General features: G+C 34.6%; 1 protein-coding gene across 1 annotated transcript in view; it reads left to right on the forward strand.

Moving 5' to 3' along the window:
* The window catches only part of eys (eyes shut homolog), a 209,230-nt gene that overhangs the window by 105,269 nt on the left and 85,884 nt on the right, over positions 1-18,077 (forward strand). Inside the window, exons 22-28 of the mRNA XM_059517129.1 lie at positions 1,175-1,271; positions 3,053-3,160; positions 5,638-5,783; positions 10,160-10,331; positions 11,052-11,130; positions 14,479-14,678; positions 17,518-17,642. Coding sequence (XP_059373112.1) covers positions 1,175-1,271; positions 3,053-3,160; positions 5,638-5,783; positions 10,160-10,331; positions 11,052-11,130; positions 14,479-14,678; positions 17,518-17,642 — 927 coding nt within the window. The remainder of the gene's footprint in view (positions 1-1,174; positions 1,272-3,052; positions 3,161-5,637; positions 5,784-10,159; positions 10,332-11,051; positions 11,131-14,478; positions 14,679-17,517; positions 17,643-18,077) is intronic.

Here is an 18,077-nt window from a genome sequence, read left to right on the forward strand (position 1 = left end):
ATCAAAAAATGGAAACTCTGGAAAAAAAAATCCAGTGCAAGAATTACCAAAACAATAGCTATAGTATAATATCAATTCTATATATATATATATATATATATATATATATATGTATATATATATATAATGTGTGTGTGTGTGTGTGTGTGTGTGTGTGTGTGTGTGTGTGTGTGTGTGTGTGTGTGTGTGTGTGTGTGTGTTAAAAGTTAGTATATATTTTTACAATAAATTAATAGTTTTATTCAGAAAAGATATTATAAACTGTTTCAAAAGTGACAATAAATCTGTTTATAATGTTGCAAGTATATAATGTTTTTTTTTTTTCTCTATTCTATTGTAGTCAAAGAATCCTGGGAAAATAAATTATTGCACAATCCATGAAAATATTAAGCAGCTCAACTGTTTTCAAAATTGATAATAATACGAAATGATTCTTAAGCTCCAAATCATATTAAATCAAATCAAACCATATTAAAATGATTTCTAAAGGATTGCTTTAATCTTAATCGTTTAATAGAAAAAATATTTCTGATATATCATCCAATAGCCTGTATGGTCTACTGTAAGTGACATAACCTGAAAAGGAAAGTTGTTTCAGAGGAAGAAACAAGTTATAAAATGTCAATTTAAGGTTTCAGTACAAATACTTTTTTCCTGCACAATAGGAGAAAATATTAAAGTAAAAAGGTCAGTTTTGATTTTATGTTGACTCTAAAGCATTTCTCAGGGACAAAGCATCTTGCTGAGCAGAGGATGAGTTTAAAGTGGCAGCGCTCCTACAAAAAGCAGAATATTCACGTCTCCCAGGACCTTTTCCCCAACAAGAGCCCTGAGCTGATTACACCCCCTCCTCCCCTTCATCCTCATAATGAACACAAGCAAAGAGGCCCCTGAACTTCACCTCCTTCTGTCTCCCCCATCCTAACAAGATCCTCTCCACACTTCCACCATGAGCCCCCAGCCTAATCTGTGGAGGCACTGAGGTATTATTAGAGCCGCTAGAGTCCTCGGAGGAGACGCTAGGAGTGTGAGGCCTGGCAGATGAGATGAGCTATAGGGAGGTGCACAGTTCCATTAAGATGCCATTTACCAAGGGCCTTTGTTATCATTGATCCTAACGCTTTCAGGGAGCAGTGAGACTTACTGATCCATGACCTTCTCATCTGTCTTGCAGGGTTTGAGGGAACTCGCTGTGAAATTGATAGCGATGACTGTGTCTCAAGACCTTGTCAGAACCAAGGCCATTGTGTGGATGGGGTCAACAGATACAGGTCTTTTTGCTTTTTATTTCTAATTTTCATTCTCCATTGTGTTTGTTTGTCTTTCAGCAGATATGTAGATATATAGTCTTGCACTGTTTTGTGTTGATGGGACAGTTCACCCAAAAATTAAAATCCTGTCATTAATAAGTCACCTCCAGTGTATTTTTAAACCTGTATGGAGTTACAGTTCTTATTGCTTGGAACACAAGATAAGCCTTTATGTAACTTTTTTCCTCCATAAAATGATGGTTCACAGTGATCACATCTGTCTAGTTCTAAAAAGAACAAACAACACCATATAAATCCAACAGAATGTGCAAACAGTCAAAACAACATAGTGACAGAATTTATTTAATATTGTTGGGTGAACTATCCCTTTAAGACCTCACAAGATAATATCAACATACAGTGAGTTGTTGAAATATCTGTCCTGAATATATCTCTGCAAGAATTGCTTATAAAATATAGTATGATCTTGCTCAAAAAAAAAAAAAAAAAATATATATATATATATATATATATATATATATATATTATCATAATTCATTATTATTTGCAATAATTATGTTATTATTTATTATAAAATATGTATAAATATTTGTTTATTTATTCATAAAAAATACATTTAAATTTAATAATATAATACCAAATAAAATAATACCAAATAAAAAAACTATTTAAATTTAAATTCTTTAAAAAAATATGTAAAGAATATGTAAAGAATATTTTGTAATATTTCTCATTTCAGCTCCTGGCTCCACATTTATTTGACTTGAGGTCAAATTCTGACTTGACTTCTGTTTTTGCATTTCAATTGTTGTTCTACCTAAAGCAGCCCATTTACTTTGTGTATAGCAGTTGAATTTTGCTATTTTCCAGACATAATACTGTATATTTATCAGAAAGGTCCATTTTTGGCTTGTATGCCACATCTCTATTTTTTCCACTTCTAGTTCGTTGGGAACTCCACATGACAGCCATTTATTTATTTATGTATATTATATATGTTTTTTAAATTACTATTTTTATTCAGCTAGCATGCCTTATGTTGATCTAATGTGACAATAAAAAACATTTATAATGTTACAGAAGATTTCTATTTCAAATAAATGCTGTTCATTTTACCTTTCTATTCTTTAAAGAATCCTGAAAATAATTATCACAATTTCCACAAAAATATTAACTGTTTTATGAACTGTGTTTAGTGCTAATGATAATAACAAATATGTGTTAAGTACCAAATAATATAATGATTTCAGAATGATCATAAGACACTGAAGACTGGAGTAAGGGCTTCTTAAAATTCAGCTTTACCATCACAAGAATAAATTACATTTTGAAATTATATTAAGCTAGAAAACTATTATTTTAATATTTTAATAAAAATTGCAATCATTTTTCAGAATATTGCCACTTTTACTGACTGATGAGGTCAGCCCTGATAAACATAAATATAAAACATAAAATACTTATTTAAAAAATATTTAAATTACAGACCCCAAACTTCTAAACAGTAGTCTATGTCTTAATATATTGGCTAAAATATCAAACTTTTCAAAACCGGAAATAACAAAAGGTTTCTTTTATTGAAATAAACTGAATATATGGTTGAATTGTACGTTTTTATTATTATTATATGAACAACAATTTAAATAGTTTATTATCATCATGTCTTGTAGGTCTTGCAATATAAAATATAAAACATTTTGGTCACGTAACTCCAGATAAAGGTTTTTTTTTTTTTTTTCTCACAACTGTAAACCAATCCACCTTTTGTCATCTCTGTGCAGCTGTTTCTGCAAGCCAGGTTTCTCGGGCCAACACTGTGAGAAAGACATCAATGAGTGTGCATCCAACCCCTGCCAGAACGGTGGTGTTTGCAAAGACCTTGTGAACGGGTTAGTACCATGGCAACACCACATTGCACTTTTTCCACTCTGTACCAAAACCCCCTTAAACTGATTATGATATAGGAGCCCAAGTATCCTGTCTGAATTGTTTGTTTTTACTAGATGGTCTAGAAATGAGACACGTTTGAGAGATGCTGGTATTATTGTCTAAAGTGCTTCGGCTTATAATGAAGGTCCTTTTTCATCCTTGACATATATAAGCTGCTGGACTAAACACAAGTGTGAATAGGTCAGCAGGTTCGCATCACGCCTCTATATTGGCTTTCCTCTACTAGATCTTCTCCTCGTTGTACTTTAATGGGCACCCCAGGGCCGCCCTTGGTTCATTCCGACATATGGGCAGAGGAATCCCGAGGCCAATTTGAGTCCTAAATGGTTTGTCTCCACTTTGTCTCCTATCATGTACGGGCTCCCCTGTGATCATCTACTCTCAGCGATGGATTTCACTTCAGGTGTTTCCGTTGGCTCACAACTTACTCTCTTCCAAACAAGTGCACTTTTGAAGTGGCAGGGCTTGCTTTAGAGGAGATCGTTCTCAGCGGAGCTCTTTTACCTTGACCTGTCAGAATCCGATGTGTCTGTATGTAGTTTACAGATGTTTGCTTTGAGATCCTTTGTAGGCTACAGCATGCAGGATGTTGTTCAGAGTCAAGGAGGTCAATGTTTGGCTGGTTTGCATGGTCTAGAATGCCCCTGCTGGTAGATATCGTAACTACATCATCTTGTTGCAAAAAAAACATTGATAAACTTTTAAAATAATCATGTATTCCTACAGAATATTTTTGCAAGCAACATAAACTGTACATAGATAATATTTAATCATATTGAAGTAAATGTCTTACTTGTGCCCAATTTGTACCCAAGGGCTCTTAAAAATGTGAAATACAGTTATATTGCTCTGCGGCAGGATTTTTAATTGGATATTGGCATTCATCTTTTTCCCCCTCTGTTTAATTTCACCCAAAATGCTAATTGTTTCCCATGCTCATTTTTCACATTCTTTCTGGTTCTGTATCATAACCTGGATTTAACCTGTCATGGTGTCTAGCTCATGTTTATATAAATCATGTCCCCCAATCCCCCCAAGGAACTGCAGGAGTTGATAAAGTAAATAATTATATAAAACTACAAGAAAAAAAAGTAAAACTTTAAAATAAAACCAAACTTAAATACTTACTAGAAAGATTTTTTTTTATTGTTCCTGCATAAAACATAAATATTTTAGGTCAAAGGTTTGGGAAAAGTTTCTGAATCCCTGATATAGACCCAGTACGTGTTTCATGTAAACAGCCATTAACAGTGTTTTTCTATACTTGGGTTGCATTGTGCTGTCAGATCTGATATAGGTGATGCTGTCCTATATTTTGAAAGAACACTCAAAGGCTATTTTTTTGATTCAGAATGCAGCAGCTTGACTGATCTACAACAAGCCCAAAATGGCCCACATCACAGATCTCTTTATCACTGGCTACGGGTTTCAGCTCGCATCAAGTTCAAGACATTGATGCATACATATAGAACAGTCACAGGCTCAGCACCCTCCTTCCTCTCACTCTTATGAATCTTCATCCCCTCCAGAAGCTTGAGCTCTACAATTGAGTGATGCCTCGTGATATCATCACAGAGAGGCACAAAATCACTTTCCAGAATATTTTCATTCACCGTTCCTGGCTGGTGGAATGATCTTCCCAGCCCCATCCAGAATGCTGAATGACGACAGCTGAAAACTTTGCTTTCTCTTTTCTTAAGTCCCCTGTTTAGTACTTGTACTAATCTGAACAATGTCTGAAACTTTGTATTACGAGCACTTCCTGTGATGAATCACTTGTATTCCTCAATTGTAAGTCGCTTTGGAGAAAAGTGTCCACTAAATAGATAAATGTAAAAGAATCGTTAAAAAAATATGGTGTTGTTTATATATAATGTATATGTAATTATTTACCAAAGTAAATTCCAGCCATTGTTGATAGAAAAGGGCCAGCATGGTTCAGTAAATGGAGATCTTAAAGTTATAGCATACTTTTTTAATAGTGCATCAAACACTTTTATTTCTAAAGATTGAGGAAAAATCACTTTAAAGGCTTAATGTACTAAGCCCAGCAGAACACTCAAGTGAACAAAAAAAGCCAGTAAAAACAGCGGGAAACCAAATGCCCTATTAAAGTGTGACTATATGGTACAAAACCACTGAACTGTCCAAGTCCTCACTGATTAGACAGGTGACAGCATATCTGAAACCCAGTCAGCTAGTCAGTTATTTTGTCCGATGATAGCAGCAGCCGAAGTCATGATTAACAGACACACTTTAGATCTTTTGCTGTCAATCAGACCTTTCCCTGTGTGTCAGTTTTCCTAAAAACACTCCATGCAGATATTGCACCATTTTGTTTGGCAGACATCTGTGTCACAGCAAAGGATTTTAAAAGGAAGATTTGGCTAATAATGTTATTTTTGTGCATTTCCAGTTTCCAGTGTAGCTGTGTCCCCGGATATTTTGGAACGCTTTGCAACCTGGACATAAACGAATGTGAAGATTCCCCCTGCCTCCATGACTCTGTGTGCATCAACAAACCTGGGGGATTCATATGTGTCTGCCATAGTGGCTTCTCAGGTACGTCCCCCTCGGCCAGAGCCCCAGACACAAAATCAATGAGAGAAACCAGGGCTTATCGTGTCTACACGGGCTGCGTTCCCCCAGCCTGACAGATTCTCAGTGGAAAGAACACACAAATAGCTCAGCACATTTACCACTTTAATTAGATCCCACACTCTCACCAATATCTACACACACACACAGATTCACCTTGAGTTAACTAAACACATCCCTCTCATCCTCTGCATTTTACTCAGCTCCCCAGTCCTTTTTTTCATTCGCTATTTTCCTTTTTCCCTGGGGTGATCTCATCCTCATCCGTGGACATTTATTAATGTTATGTTTGGATAAGCACTGAATTGTACAATGTCAACATATTGAAAGCATCTAAAATGTAAACACTTAAAAACATACAATCTTTACGAATCTTCTGAAAACTGGTCTGAACTGAACATGACAGGTGAGTAAGTTTAGTACTCAGAAACAAACCTATATCCTGGCTGTTGTTTATTAGTAGTAAATTATGGAAGATTAAAAAGGATAAAGATAAAAAAGGATAAAGATTAAAAATGCCAGATTTACTTATGAATGAAATCCAGATGGGATTAAAAATGTAAAGGTTGCACTCTCTACTGTGAAAAGTGGTAAACTGAAATTGTTACCTTAAGGAGCTATTACTTCCTGCTCATCCCTTAAATTTATATTTGTTTGTGTAGCCTAATGTATTTAGTTTGATTCAGTGATTTAAAATAAAATTTTGGCATTAAAAAAGTTACTTTTTTCTTGATTAAATTAATTTAATTTAGATGTTAGGCCATTCATTTTAATTTAAAACTTTTTTTAGGTAATTTGTTTTTCAGTAAATGTGTTCATTTGATTTTTGATTTGAGATTTGATGTTTGAGGTCAGTAAGTGATTCTAGTTAAGAAATTAACACTTGTAAATTTAGAAAGAATGCATTAAGGGACCAAATAAGCATATTAGAATAATTTGTAAAGGATAAAGTGACACTGTAAACTCAATTTGTAATAATCATTTTATAATAATATTTCAAAATATTCCTATTTTTACTATATTTTTAATAAAATGAATGCAGCCTTGATGAACTATTACATTGCTCTTTAAATTGTGTTATTTTTTATAAATCAAATCAAATCAACCTATTGGAAAATATTAAACATTTGCACCTTTGTACATACTGTACATACAGTACACTTTAGACATATCAATACATTGTACATGTCACTATCTATTGTATCTAAACGCATGTGTTCTAGAACCTCAGTTTATGTACAAACACCTACATTGTACGAATACCAAGGCCATTACTCTGCTAGCCCACTTATCAATGCTGTTTTAAAAATAAGTGTAATCTCAATCGCCATCGGCCGGCTTGAAGATTAATTTCATTTGTCTTTTGTACTGTATTATCAATTTATCCTCATCCTGCTGAGGGGAAAGAAAGAAATCTCAGAGGCATGGAAACTCCTGGGAGAGCTCAGCCTGACACACAGGCCCTAATTCCCATAGAAACCTCTTTTATTATCAGGCCCCACTCTGCCTTGCACCAGTCATTACTTTCTTCTCAGCTCCGAGCTCATCTGAGGAATCAGACGCATCCCCTGAGACCTCAGGCTGGAGGATATATTCTGGATTGGTTCAACCAACTGGGGCTCAGAGGAAATATTTGCCCTAATAAGACATGTAACGGCATCACAACTTGGAAGGCGGAATCAAAGATACAAATGGCAATATGCGGCAGCCTGCCATCCGAGGTGTCTCTGTGGCTGATCTGCAGCAAAATGATTTTTAAATTGAAATGGTGTGATGCTCAGGCATGCCATATAATGTGCCTCATTCAGTGAAATTACTTTATTTGTGATTTTGCTTGGATCTAGTAAGCATCTCCTTTATTGAGATCAGCGGCTTTGCATGAAAAAAGGCAGAGAAAGTTGATACAATGTCTTGTCTGTTATATTATTTGATAATGTAGCATCTAAAGCTAGGAAACCTGCATGATAACTGTGCACTCGTACCACTTTAATCAAATAAATAATCAATGAATTATGAAAAATATTCATTATAGCATTTCATTTAAATATATGCCGACCAAATACGCTTAAATTAAATTGTGGATCAGAGACCTTTCAGCTAGCCTACTTTGATCTATTATAGTAACAGCATATATAGGACTGTGATTGGAATATTATAATACATTTGTCTTTGAATAAATCTGTCAAAATATCTTTCAATAAATAAAAAAATTAAATAACACCTCAAATTGTTAATTGTTTTGTTTGTTTTTAATGTTATTATTAATGACTAAATTATAAAATATCATTTTACTGTATGTATAAATATAATATGTAAAAAGCTATTCAATGTTTTGTTTAATTTCTAAATGTTGAGAACATTTTATGATTTATTTATTTGACATTAAATGAAAGATGTATTTTTTAAAATGGTAAAACAAGTATTTTAGAAATTTTAAAGATCAAGGGAGATATTAAGCAGTCATGAAAACATTTGCTAGAGATTTCAAACTCCTTTTCTCTTGTTTATTCTTGTGTGCGGTGTTTATTTCTCTTTTATATTTTTTCTTCTCTGGCTTTCTTTACATTGCTCTAGTTCTCCTTTTTTTTGGTCTCTTGGATAAAAATTTTGATAACTCGCTGTGGATTTAAGAAGTTCCTGCAGAGAGGAGTAATTGAGGAGTGGAAGAGAAGATTATATGGTTTTTCTCTCTCCTCTCAGATGAGTACAGTGAGCACCCTTAAGAAAGCCAACATTAGGATTAACCCAAAAGCTTTATAATCTCTCTCCTGCTTGGCTTCTCATATTCTACAAAGTCTGATAGGACGGCGCATTATTTGTCAAATCAGACAAGGAAATGCAGATTAAGAGGGTTTTGTATAATCTCATTAGGAGCGCTGACAGTGTAAATGTATTGTCTATGAAGCGAGGCAGATGTGCACTTCCTTACAATCTACAGTCCAGATAGTGTCGTACGAGCAGCGAGATACGAAGTACTTGATTGATGGCTGACTACAAACAGCATGTGGTGACTGAATATCAAAAACCGTGTTTGGGGTTAATAAGATTTTTACAGTTAATTCATGCCCAGTCAATACACTGACACTTTGTTGTGTTTGCGGATGACTATCCGCAGGGAAATAATTTCATTACAGATTAACCAGGATGTCAATATGAAGGGAATTAACAATGGTCCATGAATGAGCAAATGGAAAAAATACTTTAATTAGATGTTAATGATCTGCCTCATTGTTATGTTTCAGTTCCTTTTATTTAGAAAGGTTGAAAACTTCTTTAGTGGGATACACCAGATTCTCGCTGGCTGTGTATTGAGCAGTGAGTAATTGAAATAAAGTTTTAATTTATTATCAGTGCATGACCTGAACTGCGGCTGATGGTTTTGCTTTCGCCCGAAGTGACTGAATTATTTGTGTAGTCAAGCGTGAATTAAGTTTACATTCCTGTAATATCAGCATATGATTCATAATGTTAAAAGATCGCTTTTGCTCTTTATTTAGATGTCTCTGGGCTTTTGGAAAGGGTTCCATTTGTTTGTGTAGTTACAGAGAGGAAGAATAATGGCTGTCTGCTCTTTAGTATCGCAGCTCTTTGGCTCTCGTTTTTATCTCTGTCATTTGTCAACCTGTCCCTGGGTGTCTACGGAGTCTTACTTGCCTCTGGATTTTACTGGCTCTTCTTAGCTTATTGAATTTACAGCTTTTTTCCCCCAGGCAAATTATGACCTATTAGGGTGTTTGTTACTGAACCTTTTTGTAGTGGATTTTACGTCATTCAACTTGGTCATAAATCCAGGCCAGAGAATAAAGCACTCTGTTACCCACTTATATACAAAAGTATAACTACACATTAATAAATACACAAATCAAAAATTTCCTGCAAATTGCCTGAAATGACTAGTATTAGTGATAAAACACTCCCGTTGAACACTTCCATTTGTAGTACTATTTGAGACAAATCAAAATGACACAATAAAAATTAAATAAAATTTTATTTGGTCTTTTTTGCACAAAACTATGACTTCCGAAGACATGGAAAACAGCTCATAGATTGTTTGAAACCGTTTGAAACAAATCAAATATGTTTTTATTTTGCTAAAATACATATATATTAATACAAATATTGTTTATACACTTTTTTTAAGCATATACACATTTATGTTTTCTATAGTTAGACAAGTGGAACACAATACCACCAATGTCAAGGTCCTTGAATGCGAGGACCTTTATGCATTTTTTCACCTTGATATCAGGTGTATAATATATCCATCACCTTGATTTCCAAGAATTTCTAAATACTCAATGTAATGTATTTATATGGCATTGATTTTGTTCTCCCCAAAGGTAAATGGTGTGAGCTGAACATTGATGAGTGCAAATCTAATCCATGCCGAAACAACGGGATGTGCATCGATGGTCTTGATGGTTACCAGTGTGTGTGCTCCAGAGGTTTCATGGGCTATCACTGTGAGAGAAACATTGATGAGTGCTCATCCAACCCCTGTGTTCATGGGAGGTACATTAACCTTGCTGAGCTGTAACGATGTGTGTTTCAAGCTCTGTGATTGAGAGCTTTGTAAATGGCCATCACATCCATTCTGAAAGAGACGGTACCTGTGAGTCTTTTAAAGAACGTAATGTACTCGCAATCCTTCTTGCCAACTCACTCTCAATTAGCTGTTTGGCAGTCTGGTACTCAGTAAACACAATATAATTAGATGTTACCAGCTGTTTCTTGCACTTTGAGCATCTAACCAAGTTACAGTAATAATTTGATTTTAAATAAAGTGCTAATGCCTTAAATAGTAACAGTTTGGGTAGGACAGATTATTCCCTCAGGAACCGTACTTGGGAAACATCTTAGCTTTGTTATTTTTAAATGTTGTAGACTGCATGTTGTCATGGTAATAATAAGGAATATAAAAGGACTCAACAATAAGAATATTTTTTTCTGCTTTCCAGGTAGAGAGAGGGAGAGGGAGAGATGGATATATGGATAGATAGATAGATAGATAGATAGATAGATAGATAGATAGATAGATAGATAGATAGATAGATAGATAGATAGATAGATAGATAGATAGATAGATAGATAGATAGATAGATAGATAGATAGATAGATGATGGTTGAGGTTGTTGCTTTATCAACATTTAAAATCATCTCTCATAAATAATAAATAATGAAATGCAGAATTTGCACATCAGGGCACATAAACAATCTCTTTTGTCATTGCAGTTGCCTGGATGAAACTGATGCATACAGCTGTCAGTGTGAGGTTGGATGGACTGGTCACAGATGTGAGATCAACATTAATGTAAGCATGGTCTTTTTGAGCTTTTCAGGTTGTCAGTGCATCTAGTACAGTAAGTTATACCCACGCTTTTATAAGAAAGCGTGGGAAGGTTTTTCTTTTGCTATTGGAGCAAATGGTAACACGAACAAATATAGATATTTGTTGTAGTTTCCATTCACCACTACAGATGTTTACTCATCAATGATGACTTACATTTCTGAGAACCCTTAAACTGAGAAAAGGGTCCATTATGTAGCCAACGTGATGATGCCAATTGAATTCCCATTTGCCTTCTTGCATGAAATTCCATAGTGAATTTTGATTGCAGTGTAAGGCAGCTATAGTTAAATAAAAGATGCAATAAAAAGAGCAAAGTCAGTCAGATTCTCATACACCGTTGACAAAAACATGAGTGTCATAACAATGACAAAACCTAAAAGCTTACACACTACACTCTCCCTGCCTTCCCAGCACTGTTATTTCCTTTAGGAAATGTAAATCTAGTTGAATATCTTCAACTGAAAGTTAATTAGCATATGAAATCCAATAAAAAGAATGCAGGTATGCTGAAATACAAACTGTTTTGAGACCATAAAACACGGTGCATTCATTTACGAATGAATATGCTGGCAAAATGAATATGCACATTATGTCAGATAGAGAAGGCCGTGTCTGTCCAAAGAGTCTCCAGGCTCTAATGAAATCAAAGTTTAACAGTGATAATGAGTCTCTGAGACATGACCGCCATATTTCATTGTGGAGACAGGGAACTATGATGTAAAGCTGTTAGGACAGACAACAGCATCACACAAGCACAAACCGTGAGTCTGCGAACAAGAGCTCTGACACATACTTTCCATTGGTAAGAGCTGAGCATCACTAGACCCACTATTGAAAGGATTTCCAACTATTTGACTATTTTGACAGAATTTGTAAACTGAGACTCTTTGTTATATTAAAAGTACCAGAAGCGCAAAGCTTAGTGCTATTATTGGGTGGCTGGTGCATTACGAATAATGAATGCATTTAAAGACATGAAATATTATTTCCAAGCATACTGTCCCTGCGAGTATATGACACATGATTTCTGCTAATTATCCCACATATATTCAAATCAGTTGCCAGGCCACATGGATTTTCTCCATGTGCTCCCAATCTGGACCGTTTGCATGCACAGTATAGGCTATACTCTCAAAAACTTCTCGTAATTGCTACGACATAATTCTCATAAATGTTACTTTTTTCTCAAAATATGATGACTTTAATCTCGTAATCTTAGATTAAAAAAAAACATTTTACATGGCACTAAACGCCATCATAATCAACTGTTTGTGTACACACACTTTTCAATATATCATTGGTATTCAGCAGAAGAAAGACATTTAAACAGGTATGAAACAACTTAAAGGTAAGGAAAAGATGACTGTTTCCATTTTTGGATGAACTATCCCTTTAATACAATACTATGACAAATTAGAATAAAAACATTCTACTTAAAGATTCGACATACTACTAAGTGAATTACGGAAGTGCTGTATTGCAGTGAGGTACTGTAGGCATTTTGTTGTGAAAGTAGAAACTTAGCCCCAACTCAACAAGTACAGTAAGTGTCTGTGTGTGTTCAATCATTTGACAAACCTAAATCATTCACAGTTCTGCTCATAAATTCAAAAAGACACCTATTCCCAGGTTGCAGCAGGGGGTTGTTCAAGGGACATCTAAAAGTCGCAGAATCAAGTTCAACTGAACCTGCATGGTGATGAATAAGATTCTATATCTTTACTGCTTGTGCTCTACTCTGCCTTATAAAAGCAAAACATAGTAACATAGGTTGAATTGCTTGATTTCAGTTGTTTTCTCTTAATTAGAGCATAGGTGCGCTAAATCGTAGCAGGAAAAGCCAGATTTCAAGAACTCAATTTTGAGTTATCTTGTTGTAGTGGTATGACAAAACATATTATTCCAATATCCAGCTGTAGATGAGTGCCTTTCATTGTCAGTGCAATATTTTGGAAAAGGAATTTAAATATATGACAAAATGAGGCAATGAGAAAGTTTTACAATGGTATGAGTTTACTGTCAAACATTCAGAAATTATTAAACTCTCCAAATTGAAGATCACCTAATTTCTCCCTAGTTACAACAATGAAGGTGAATTGGTTATAAATGACACTACTTAGAAATCAAAATGCACTTCATAAGAGACTGAGAAAGACAGTAAGCTTCATTCTACCTGATCTCCTGAAATATAATATATGGCCTAGTTTCATATTCTAAACTTCCAATGACAACAATGATAGGATGGAAAGGTCAGACATATTGTCGGGTTATGTTAGACTTTTATGATGCTTAAAAAGGGAAATGGAGCACTATAATCTCCTGAGAAGAGAGAGAAATCAAGAACTGAAAGGCAAAAGACTAATTTAATGCGTAATCATGATATTGTATTATGAAATTCTATCAATGCTATGGCAAGTTTGTTTGCTTTTTGAGAATAGATTGTATATGTATTTCATGTGTAAAGGTATTACATTGTCCATATTATGCTGCTCATAATTCAGAAAATTATGTCACATCAGAAATTTAAATACTTCAGTTTAGTAAATCTTGGATATTGTACATACTGTATATATTCCTGCATGGTTTAGATGGTGGGGATTATTTTTCTGAATAACAATCACAGGATCATCTAAACACTAGTGTCTGATTAAAATGCTTCTGTTCCTAATTGATTTAATACCTAGCATGGCCTTAAATGTACCCCTGAGACGAAACATTTGGCTGCTTGGAGGACTTCAGAGGCTTGTTTAGAATAAATCATTAGCTGCTGTTTGCTCCCGTAATGACTATAGGACGAGATCTGTTTGTATCCTCACTTGCAGTATCAACACCACTAATGTACCATATATCCTTTTTATATGAAAATCTTTAAATCACAGAAATGTAATTAAGTTTAGCTGTGTGCATGCAGTAAAATCTGTATTAATGCCCTAGGAAAATGGCAATAAACAAGTGATTCAGTAAAAATTTATAGTAAACATTTGCCTACCAGTCCTTGAAATTTACTCTTATTATTGGTTGTGTGTAAAGAAACTATTAGTATGCATGGGGTATTGGTTAATTCTGATACTAAATCTGACTTGGTTAATTGCAAATTTCCCTACATTTACATTTATGCGTTTAGCAGACGCTTTTATCCAAAGCTACTTACAGTGGATTCAGGCTATAATTTTTTTTTTTTACCAGTTTGTGTGTTCCATGGGAATTGAACCCACTGCCTTTTTGTGCTGCTAACGCAATGCTCTACCACTGAGTCACAGGAACATTGATTTCTTTCAGAAGTCCCTTATTTCTACCTTTTACATTTAGGAGTGTGAATCTCATCCATGTCTTTATGGAGGCTCCTGTGTGGATCTTCTGGACAAATACGCCTGCATATGTGCAGAAGGTTTCACTGGGAAGAACTGTGAGATTGACCAGAATGTGTGTCTGCAGACGTCTCATAATTTCTCCCTATGTTTCAATGGAGGGACATGTATGGATGGACCAGGGGCCAATTTCACGTGCAGGTAAAAACCAAGACTCTAGATGGAACTTTAGGTGTTTATGTGTATGATGTTTAACAATATTGTTCCAGTTGCCATCCTAATTTCTTGGGCCTTGTGAACAGCATTTCCTATCCAGGGCTGCACTGAAAAAAACAACTTGATTGTAGAGACTATTGATGGTGTATTTGTTCACAAACAATAAACCATTAACAAGTAAGAGCAGGCTCAACAAACTTACATGTACTTTATTTTTAAATATATAACTTGTAATTAGTTGCAACTTGCTATACAATCAAGACACATTTCCACAGTTTCTCTTGGTTCTTTCTAAAGGTCTGCCAGAGTGGATGATTATGCATTATCACTGAACTAGAGGGCTAAAAATTGTTTGTGGTGCACATTCTGCATAAAAGGGCCCATCCAACACATAATATATCTCATTATCTCTTCCTCCTAAGACAATATTCTAATGTGGATAATGCCCCTGTCTTGAGTCTCTGATTAGCCCAGGCGATAATGCTATTTGCAATTCTTATTGTGTCAGGTGGACAGATGCACGGACAGAAAGACAGCTGTGGAATGAGAAAGCATTGTCTGTCCAAATGAGGCCTCATTGGATTGATTTTCTCAAATGGAAAACAAACGCCCCCGTCTCACTTTGTGTTTACTCTCATTTGAAATCACTTCCAGACTAATGACTCGCAGACCGATTGTATTAAAGCCTGTCTCATTTGGTAATGGACAAAAGCACACATTTTAGAGACCAAAAATTGGAGCACAATTTTAAATCAGCCTACATCATTTTGTATAATGTTAAAGATTCAGAACAGATTGAAGGCTGATATGAAAGCCATTAAAGCTACCACAAAAAGAAAGTAAAAAATGCCTCTCATTAGGCATAAACTGATTGCATATATATTAAATATGTATATAGCCCAGGATATACTGCATGCTTATCAGGCATTTTATGGAGAAGTAATAAGTGAATAGGCAAAGAAATTAAACACAATTTTCTATGAAATATCAGATATTAAATTATTTGTTATTACATGCTGCCCAAAGAACACATTAATATGGAAATTAGAGACAATGAATAGATAGATTAATTACATTGGGAAAGCCCATTACACATTGTGTAAAATAGTATATCAAATCATTCTGTAATATCTTTCATACCATAGTTGAGAATCTTAGTACAAATCTTTTGGTAAAGATTGGTTTAGTTGGAAGTTTCCTGGAGCTGTCAAACTCTGATTTCGTTTAAATGCCTATTAAATGCAGGCACTAGTAATCATACAAAATGAAAAATATAATATAATATAAATATATTTTCTCATATCCATTTTACAAAGGAAAATGTATAGAAAAAAATTGTCTGGAACCTACAAATTGGAATATTGAATATAAACATTTAATGTAAAAAACATTGCTTTGGTATCTTATGCTCCCAACAGTATAATGATGTCAATCTTATACATCTTATATATATATGTAAATCAGAATATAAAGTTTTAAGCCTGTTATTTCTATCTTTTGCTTTAGTGTGTCAGTAGGAAATATCAGTTTACATTTCCAAACATTCCTTTTGCCATTAATTGTAATAATCCAATAAGATTTTTGTATGAACAGAGAACAGAGATCTGTTATCTCCATCATCCAGTCCATCTGTAATTACTTGAAGAAACAGAAAAAACGGAGACAGACTAAATCCAGAAGAACCGTGACAACATCTCCAAGACACCTAAAGAAACCTACCTGCAAAGCTACAGTAGGCCTAGTAGACCTTTTTTCCTGGGTACACGTGCGCATAGTTTTTAGGTAGCTTTGTAGAAAGGTTTCTTCAAGTGTCTTGGAGAGTATGTGTGTGTGTGTTTATTTAAATGTGTGTGTGTGTGTGTGTGTGTGTGTGTGTGTGTGTGCGTGCGTGCGTGCGTGCGTGTGTGTGTGTGATAAATAGAACTGATAATACAGAAGACCAAAATATTTTAAATGTATATCGAAATATGGGGGCTGTATAAATTTGCATGGTTTCTGGTGAGATCTGTGTTCACAAATTCAGGTTATTTATTTATTTAGGCGAACCCCCTGACTAGTCTATGCAGAATCTATTTTAAGAAATCTCTGGACACTTTGGAAAGAGTTTCTGTCAGTGTTGTTCATCTTGACCTAATATCTGTTGATATTCTTACAGATTTTCTTTTTTTGTTAGCTTAAATCTCTTTTTACCGGTGTGGAACATAGCAAACATTTGCCTGTTTGTTTTGAATTATGCCTTTCCATGTTAGTTGATTTATAATTTATGTAGAAGCGTTTTTTAATCTTTTTAAGCACTGTAAAAAGCTAAATTTGTCATTTCTACCCTTTAAAATATGTATTTTAGTGTTTGAACTGCTAGTGAACCGCTCAGAGCTCTGTAGTATACCAAAATATCTGTTTGTAATCATCAGTCTGCATAGTGTAATCATCTTGACTACAGAATGCACTGAATACAAAATCACCATATGTTAACTGAGTGTCATTTTCCAGAACTTGACTTTTAAAAGTACAGATAATTGAACCAATCTTAAAAAATTCCAGGAGATATTTAGAAATGTTGCTACATGCCAACAAACTCTGTTAATAAGACATTTTTTTCAGTTTGCTCACCATCTGTGTGGCAGGGCTTTCATGAGCTTAGCTGACCATATGTCTGTCATTAATTATAGTTTTTCCTTTTGAATATTTGCTTTTTTGATGGGCTCAAGGCCGTGGCTCAGAAAGTCGTGGCATTCTGTTCAACCTTTTAAAGAGACATGCTTTTTAGAGAATAAAAACATCTGATTCTCTGTGCCATGTTTAAAAGAGGAATGTTTTTATTCAGCTGCCTGCCAGGTTTTGTTGGAGATTTCTGTGAGGTAGAGATGAATGAATGCTGCTCTGAGCCCTGCTTTCATGGGGCCATCTGCCAAGACCTCATCAATGGCTACCAATGTAACTGTCGACCAGGTGAGGCTATTTTCTATATTTTAGAGAAAATATACAATATAGTGCAATATATATGCCATGCGAATGTGGTTTACCTCTTATTGGTATCATACTGTACTGTATTAGGCTTTCACTCAATAGGCATTTGTGCTTTATAGACAGGGTTAATGCAATATAATACAATGTTTATTTATATAGCACAATTTAAAAATCAACTAAGCTGACCAATGTGCTGTACAACAAGAAAATATACAGAAGAAAATGTTAAAAACACAGAATGCAAGATTACAAACAATAAAACACAAGCTGTAAAATGGGTGATCTTCATGAAAGTAAAATCATAAAACAACAAATCAAGAAATATTAAACGGCAAAGAAAATAAGTCTTGAGAGCATGTGAAACACACTAAATGACAATAAATAATATCTTGATGATTAGCATTTTCTCCAAATTGA

The sequence above is a fragment of the Carassius carassius genome, chromosome 30 (genome assembly GCF_963082965.1).
Source record: "Carassius carassius chromosome 30, fCarCar2.1, whole genome shotgun sequence".
NCBI classification, from domain to species: domain Eukaryota; kingdom Metazoa; phylum Chordata; class Actinopteri; order Cypriniformes; family Cyprinidae; genus Carassius; species Carassius carassius.